Genomic DNA, 8,913 nt, shown 5'->3' with positions numbered 1-8,913 from the left:
TTAGGTAAATATTGTAAGGAGCTATTTCAAACAATGGTTTGTGATAGTATTTTAATACTAAGTTATGTTAACTGCCATCTTAATGCTCTTTAGACCACATTTTTTGTTTAAAGCATATTGTAGTGTTATCCTTGAGATAACACCATCGTATATTTTGTCGTTATGTGAACATGATAGACACAATATTACCATGTTTTAAAGTGTTGTGAATAGAGCTTTAGTCAACTGTTAAAACAATGTTACAGTGTTGTTCCAATTAGTTTGGTACAATGGCTGTTTTTGATTGAGAACACAATCATCTGTTGTATATAAAATTTTGCATATAAAATCCTGATTTCATCCAAACCACCTGTTTTCTAAAAACTAAATCCTAAAAATGAATCCACCAAAAATGAATCCACCAAACGAACAAACCGAGAACTAACTACCAATCACAAAAAAATCAAAATCCACCAAACCAACAAACCTAGAACTAGCTAGAACAAGAACAAGCCAATATATATAAATTCACCAAACCAACAAACTTAGAACTAGCTAGAACAAGAACAAGCCAATATATATAAATCCACCAAACACATATCAATCCAACAATCCTAGAACAAGCCAATATATATATATATCCACCAAACATCTAATATAAATCCACCAAACACAACCAATCCAACAATCCTACAACAGTAGAACAAGAACCGGGCAATATATATAGATTGAGCACAATATATATAGATTGACCATGCAATCTACTAATAGATTGAGACAAATCTATCAATCTACCGACAATTCTGTTTGGATTGGACCAAAAAGTGCATCACCATGACCAACTGCATAATTTAAAGTTCAAATCCGACTACTAGTTCAAACAAAAGACCACAAATTTGGAACCTAGATTGCATGGCGTTTCATGAAATATTTTGCAAAATCACAGCGGATCTCGTTAATGTCATCATCAGTGTAAACCAAGTTTGATCTACGCATCCACTGAAAAATAACCCAAAATTTTACATAAGTCATACAATTAAGTACTGTACGAGTAAGAGTATAAGTCAATGGGAAAACCCAAAGTGAAAATCTCACCTTAGCAGCAAACTCAAGTTCTTTGTCCTGAACAATCTCCTTCATATAGCGCATCACAAACAGGCCACAATCCTTGGTTCCTGACTGCACTGGAACTCCCTGGATTAATTAAAAATGCATTACAAAAGTTGTGAATTGGAGAGAAAGAAGCTCTTGTATGTATATTGCAGAGAGATAACTATACAAAACAGATTTGGTGAATGTAAAAAATAAGTCTCTAAACTATGAGTGCAGTAGTGTTTATATACAAGCATTAATCTAACTAACTTCTATCCTTAACAACTAACTGAGATGTAACAAATAATTATTTAATTACAATATCAACTAACTGAGATGTAAGAAATAATTATTTAATTACAATATCCTTAATAGCATAGAAAAAATATGATGAGAATTGATTATTACCGCCATGTTCTCCCACAAAATTTTCTTCTTGACAACCTTGTTGAGATCCTCTTTGTAAATTTTAATGGCACTACAACCAAAATAATACCAGCAAAACCATTAAGCAACTGAAAAATGCGTGGTCTATCAAAGTTCAAGACTCCATACAGATATTTTAGAAGCTGAATCTTACTTGTCGACAACATCCAGCCATTCCACATTAGCGATTCGACGTTTTAGAGGGTCCATGTGGTAGACAACCTCTGCCTCAGGATTTGCAACAGTTAAATTCCAATGGTTCCTACACAAACATGAATGAATTGAAGCCTTGTCATAAAAATTGAAACTTAGAAGCTCCAAAAAAAATCAATTTAAAAAGGCATGTGATCCTGTTTAGCTAAAACATTATATGAGAATGTCTAACTAGCTAGCTCTTGGATTAAAACTTACACGTCATTGTAAGGCATAAGAAAGTATTGCCCTTTCTTAGCATTCTTAAATCGTGCAGCGAGTGCACGCGACCTCTGCCCTGCATTACCACAGCCAATGGCACCAATTGTGGTGGGATCTACGAACTTGATCATGTTGGTCATCTTATTGTAAGATTTCAACACTTATTTTTTCTGTAAGATTTCAGATATAGGCTTCTTCTTCACAGACTTTGGGGAAGAAGTGGATGGGGTGGGGGTCATAGCAGGGGTCTGGTTGTTTAAGGACCTGGTCTTTCGTAAAGCCCTGATCACATTCATGGTAGTTGGGTGGGATGAAGACCTGGACCTTTTAAGCTCTTTCTTCTTTGGCCCTGTTCTCGGTGACTTTCTTGTGTTCAATTCTGTCTTCTTTGACTCACTTTTCTTTTTCGGAGTGGCCATTATCTATACACCAAACAAAAACTAAAGTTTAAAACACATGTATCAAATGTATATGGAAGAAAAACCAAATTTCAGAGTCACATATTATAGAACATGTAAAATGAGCTGTCATATATCTAAAAGGACTTCGCATATATGCACGAAACATATATACTCAAACAGAGGCAATGTGTTTATGTGTTCCGTGAATCAAACAGAGGCAATGTGGATCAAAATCCACAAAATCTTAAGTGAAACATTAAAATCAAGCATAGTGAAACACTAAAATCAGGGATGCTGAGTGTATATGCAGAGTGTATTTAGAGGAACACTAAAATCTAGAGTGAAACATAGAACACATGAAATCAGGGACTCAAAATCGAAACCCACAACCATCATATATTCAAAATAGAAACCCAAAACCCCTAAATACATAAAATCAGGGACTCAAAATCAAGAGTGAGTGACAAAATGCATGCAAAGGACGCATATAATCGGAATGAAGATACCCAAAATATCATATACTCTACAACCCCTAAATACATAAGATGAAAAAACCCCAAATACAAAAGATAAAATCAGGGACGCTAGGGTTCTAGGGTTTAAGCCCATACCAGTGATTAAACGGTTGAGTAATCGCCCTTGTCGCGTGTGATGCTAGGTTGAGTAATCGCCGTTGTCGCCTGTGATCGCCGTTGTCGCGTGTGATAAAATGAAAATGAAAAATGAAATTGTGAATGTAAACTGGTAAAGTAAACACCGCGAAGCCAAGGTGGGAGACAATTTTTGATTGGGGGGAAATGAAAAATCAAATGAACGGTGCTGATTTGAGATAGTACCTCAATCTAACGGTATGTAATGTCTTTTAATATATTTTAATTTTTAAAAATTAAATTATCTTGTCTGAAAAACTGTTGTTAGACATACTTTGTTACAATTGTTTAGTTAATAATTTCGATTAGAAGATTTTTATTCGGTTCAGTGTTTCGTTAAAAAGATGACTTTATTTTAAACATCTTATATTTTCCGATAAAATCTGTACATGACTACACTAAGTCGATATTAACATCCGTACAGTTGGATCTTTGACAAATCCATTTCAGAAATTAATTAAGTCAACTGGGTAGTAGTACCCGTGTCAGGGACTACAGCTTTTACCGGATTTCTGTTAAAAAGACGAACAAGAAGAGTTGATTATTTTCCGATAAAATTTGTACATGACTACAATAAGTCGATATTAACATCCGTACGGTTGGATCGTTGACAAATCCATTTCAGAAATTAATTAAGTCAACTGGGTAGTAGTACCCGTGTCAGGGACTACAGCTTTTACCGGATTTCTGTTAAAAAGACGAACAAGAAGAGTTGATTATTTTCCGATAAAATCTGTACATGACTACACTAAGTCGATATTAACATCCGTACGGTTGGATCGTTGACAAATCCATTTTATAAATTAATTAAGTCAACTGGGTAGTAGTACCCGTGTCAGGGACTACAGCTTTTACCGGATTTCTGTTAAAAAGATGAACAAGAAGAGTTGATTATTTTCCGATAAAATCTGTACATGACTACACTAAGTCGATATTAACATCCGTACGGTTGGATCGTTGACAAATCCATTTCAGAAATTAATTAAGTCAACTGGGTAGTAGTACCCGTGTCAGGGACTACAGCTTTTACCGGATTTCTGTTAAAAAGACGAACAAGAAGAGTTGATTATTTTCCGATAAAATCTGTACATGACTACACTAAGTCGATATTAACATCCGTACGGTTGGATCGTTGACAAATCCATTTCAGAAATTAATTAAGTCAACTGGGTAGTAGTACCCGTGTCAGGGACTACAGCTTTTACCGGATTTCTGTTAAAAAGACGAACAAGAAGAGTTGATTATTTTCCGATAAAATCTGTACATGACTACACTAAGTCGATATTAACATCCGTACGGTTGGATCGTTGACAAATCCATTTCAGAAATTAATTAAGTCAACTGGGTAGTAGTACCCGTGTCAGGGACTACAGCTTTTACCGGATTTCTGTTAAAAAGACGAACAAGAAGAGTTGATTATTTTCCGATAAAATTTGTACATGACTACAATAAGTCGATATTAACATCGATAAATTTTGTAAATGACTATCCATAAGTGGATTTTTATTTGGACATAATTTAAGGATTATTTAAAATTTTAACAACCCAATCATTGAGCTTTGTTATGTCTGAATGAGAACATAATAATTGAAGTCAAAATTAGGTCATTCATTACTCCTCATCTTATCCCCTCCTGTACTCTCCATCGTGATTCGTGGCGGCTCCATTTTAGGTAAATCCGTAACCTAAATTATCTTTTTAGTGTTTTAGGGTTCCTCCATTGTTTCAGTGGTTTAAGCTCTAACACAAGCTCACCTTTGCAATTAATTGTTTGAAGTGATGCACATTGGGAATTTGGGTTTGTGATAAGCTTAATTAGTTACTAATTGCTAATAGATTATGTAGTTGTTGCTGATTGTTTTGGTTTGGTAGTTAGTCATAAGCTTAATAGTTTTGGTTATTTGGGAATTTGGGTTTGTAATTGTTTTGGTAGTTAGTCATAAGCTTAATAGTATATGCTCTGTTTTTGACCATCATGTCACTTTCTTTTTGTAGCTTGTTTTATATCAAAATATGGATAGGTCATGGTTAAAAGCTGATAGAAGAACAAGAGAGTTTGAGAATGGAGTGGACGATTTACTTATGTTTGCCTTTGAGAATGGATATAACGAAGACAAAATAAGTTGTCCATGCTTAAAGTGCGCACATAGCAAATCTTGGAAAGCTCGGATTGTTAAAAACCATCTGTTTCAAAATGGTATTGATGAAACGTATACTCGCTGGATATGGCACGGGGAGCCAAATATTGTAGAAAGTCCTGTATTGGATGAAAGTGACAACTCGGTATCTTCTAATTACCAATTCTGCACAAGAATGGGTGAAGCTGACGATGATGATGTTCTTTCTTCAGATTCTTCAGATTTCATCAACCATGTGAAAGGTGAGCATGAACCTCTTTATCCTGGTTGTGAGAATTACACTAAGATGAAAGCTTTGGTTAAGTTATTCAACTTGAAAGTGAAGCATGGTATGTCGGATTCATGTTTTTCTGATGTTCTATTATTGATTGGGTCTTTGCTACCAGAAGGCAACAATGTCCCTTCTTCTTTCAATGAAGCGAAGAAAACCTTATGTGCATTAGGAATGGGTTATGATAAGATACACGCATGCCCGAATAATTGTCTACTATATCGTGGGCCACAAGATGAAGATGAGACTACTTGTCGCATATGTAAGGCCTCTAGATGGAAACTGAATAAGAAAGGAGAAGAACAAGAAGGAGTCCCTGCTAAGGTCTTATGGTATTTCCCCTTGATACCAAGAAGGAGTCCCCTTGCTCATCATTTCTTCAAATGAAGTTACCGGATGGATTTTGTTCAAATATCAAGAATCTTGTAAATATGGAAAAACTTCGGCTTGTTGGAATGAAATCTCATGATTGCCACACAATATTGCATCATTTGCTTCCAATTGCGATTCGGTCGGTACTGCACAAAAAAGTCAGGTGCACAATAATAAGGTTTTGCCTTTTCTTCAAGGCAATTTGCAGCAAAGTCATCGATGTAGATAAATTGAAAAATATGCAATCTCAGTTGGTGGAAACATTATGCCAGCTGGAAAAACACTTTCCCCCTTCGTTCTTCGATGTCATGATCCATCTCTCAATTCATCTTGTGAGAGAGGTTAAGCTTTGCGGGCCAATCTTTCTACGTTGGATGTATCCTTTTGAGAGATATATGAAGGCGTTTAAAGTATATGTTCGAAATGCTGCTCATCCCGAAGGTTGTATTGCCGAGGCATATGTTGCCGAAGAGGCCGTTGAACGTTTGGTCAATTTTGAAGAAGCTACCATAGGTTTGCCAAAAAATGATAGGCATGAGCAAAATGCAATAAGCAAACCTTTATCTGGTGCGACAATGATCAAGCCAAGCAAAGAGGAATTGCATCTAGCACACTTATGTGTTCTGCAAAATAGCAATCACATGAGGCAATATTTTGAGTAAGTTACTAACATATGTGTGTGTGTGTGTGCATTTTGTTATTTTCTCATTATCTGCAATTCGGTAAATATATTGAAGCAATTGATTTTACTTGTAGTGAACATATGGCATCTTTAATGCTAAGATACCAGCAGCATGAAAATGACGAGGTGTGGCTAAAAACCAAGCAGAATGAACAATTCCCCGAATGGTTCAGGAAAAAGGTAAGTTTTATTTATGTGTTTATTACCTTGTTACGTAGTCCTGATTAAAAACAATACAGACAAGTAATATAAGAAGTCGAAGACATCCAATAAAAAATAAAAACACAGACCTAAAAAAATTGTTTAATTTTTTTTTTATTGTACAGATTGAGACGGAATTGCTCCATGACCATAATAGCATAGGTGATGATATAAGGTGGATGGCAGAAGGGCCTAACAAGAATGTTCCTACGTTTAGTGGTTATAAAATCAGCGGGGTTATTTATAGCACCAAGGAGCGTGATAATAATAGACAAGTACAGTGTAGTGGTGTTTGTGTTGTTGCAGATACATTAATGCCTTCCGAAAAATTTAAATCTGTTGAACATACTTCACATACCTATTATGGAGTTATAACAAGTATATGGGAGCTAGACTATAATAATTTTAGAGTCCCTATATTTCGTTGCAATTGGGTAGATATGAACAAAGGGGTTAAGGTTGATGAGTTGGGATATACATTGGTTAATTTAAATAAATTAGGATTTTCAAATGATCCTTTTGTTCTAGGGAAACATGTTAAGCAAGTTTGCTACATTGATGATACTCTTGAAAAATTTTGGTCTGTGGTGTTGAAAGTCCCGGAAAAGAACTTTTATGACCACTGTGATGATGAAAATGAAGGCTCTGTAGAAATAGAACTTGAGAATGAGCTGCAGTTGCCCGTGTTCCCGAATGTTGATGAACTGGACGATGAAAATACTAGCTATATGCGAGAGGAAGAAGAATGGATTCAACTTCCATAGTGGTAATATATATAATTATTTATAGATACTTGAGTCCATGTACCGCTCACTTTATTCTTTTTGTAGGTGAAGCTCCCATTATCCATGTGTACTGCTCGTGAACCCCTTGATGAGATTACTTTTGCCGTGATAAAATCATCATCTAGTTGACTGAGTTTTCAATTTGTGAATGCTGCTGGTTGATGCTCTTCTTATAATAGATGATGATTTTATCATAGCAAAAATAATCATTCGGCGGACATACAAGTATGGCTAGCTTCTACTGCAGAAACAGGGCTTGGAGATATGTTATCTACTGCAGAGGATAAATTATAAAATTTTCCACATCAAACTTGTGCAAATTAATGTTGATCACTTGTTTTTGTGTTTATGCAGAATTACCAGCATACGGCGGTTGTCAAGGCGTGCAAAATTATGGCTAAGCAGCATGCATGTTACCAAAGGCAGTAAACAAGGATTGTGTTTCCATTTTCATTGTAATATTCACTACTAAACAACTCTGTCTTGTATATATGGAACAATGTAATTTGAAATCTCTGTCTTGTTTAATTGAAAGTGTATGGTTTGCCAATTTTGAGGAATGGCTTTCAATTTTGATTGAGGATCTCTACTTTGTTGTTGGTTGGACCTTTGTAATATGTGCAAGTCAATTTTTTTTTCCATCTTTGCTGTATAGACAACGGTTTCTTTTGCTAATCAGTAAACTGTTGTATGAACCTCTATTATCCCATAATGTTAATAACCATTGTCTATGAACTTTGCTTTCTACAATGGTATTTTAAATCTATTGTTTGATAGAGTCTAAGATATCAGTTTTAGTAAACCATTGTCTAAATTAGACAACAGACTTGTCAAAAACTGTTGTCTTAAGATGGAATGAATTTTTGTACATACAACATGCATGCAACATTATGTAAAAGGGTTACAAACAACAGCTCGTAAAATAACAGTTGTCTTAAGATAGAATGAGTTTTTGGACATACAACATTGGTTCACGCTTGTTTAAAATAGTCATAAACAACAGTCCATGAAATCACAGTTGTCTAAATAAGTCAAATCGAAAAGCTTAGACAATAGTGTGCAAAAACCTCTATAAACGTTGTCGGATGGAAATCAAGACAACTGTTTTTTCATAGCGAAGAAAACCCCGTGGTTTGATTTTTTGGGACAACGGGTATATTTTGAACCGTTGTCTCATGACAGTTGTGTGAATGAGATTTTGGTGTAGTGATCGGTGCCAACCAAATCTCACTATTACTATTTTGAATTGCTTCTTTGAAGGATATATGCTCTAATTCTTCACTGAGAGTGCATAATCTACTGTAATAACCTTTTCAGAGTTTTTTGAATTGCTTTGTTGGCTTGTTTTGATCTAGTAAAGTGAAACTTTTTTTTTAATCTACCGAAGTGAAAATTTCCTTAAACTGCTATTATTCATGTGCCTCCATATATATTTTTATATGGAAAAATTTCATACTCAAACTCATCATCTTCATCACCATAAAGAGTTCCACGATTTTCAC

At 35.1% G+C, this 8,913-nt stretch overlaps 1 protein-coding gene across 1 annotated transcript; it reads left to right on the top strand.

Moving 5' to 3' along the window:
* Positions 1 to 4,975: 4,975 nt before the first annotated feature.
* Positions 4,976 to 7,390, top strand: LOC141686388 (uncharacterized). The gene is made up of 4 exons (XM_074491427.1): positions 4,976 to 5,695; positions 5,941 to 6,389; positions 6,500 to 6,605; positions 6,752 to 7,390. Exons 1-4 carry the CDS (start codon positions 4,976 to 4,978, stop codon positions 7,388 to 7,390), a joined length of 1,914 nt encoding a protein of 637 aa, XP_074347528.1.
* The last annotated feature ends 1,523 nt before the right edge of the window (positions 7,391 to 8,913 follow it).

This window comes from Apium graveolens, chromosome 9 (assembly GCF_009905375.1).
Source record: "Apium graveolens cultivar Ventura chromosome 9, ASM990537v1, whole genome shotgun sequence".
NCBI lineage: Eukaryota > Viridiplantae > Streptophyta > Magnoliopsida > Apiales > Apiaceae > Apium > Apium graveolens.
The sequence above is the reverse complement of the archived record's forward strand: the minus strand, read 5'-3'. Positions and strand labels throughout refer to the sequence as shown.

What these genes read in the sequence shown, in the direction of transcription:
- LOC141686388 (XM_074491427.1), top strand. Translation starts at nt 4,976, where the DNA reads ATGGATAGGTCATGGTTAAAAGCTGATAGAAGAACAAGAGAGTTTGAG. An exon ending in AAGAAGGAGTCCCTGCTAAG is followed by an intron (nt 5,696 to 5,940) that starts GTCTTATGGTAT and finishes CTTTTCTTCAAG; the next exon opens with GCAATTTGCAGCAAAGTCAT. An exon ending in CAAAATAGCAATCACATGAG is followed by an intron (nt 6,390 to 6,499) that starts GCAATATTTTGA and finishes TTTTACTTGTAG; the next exon opens with TGAACATATGGCATCTTTAA.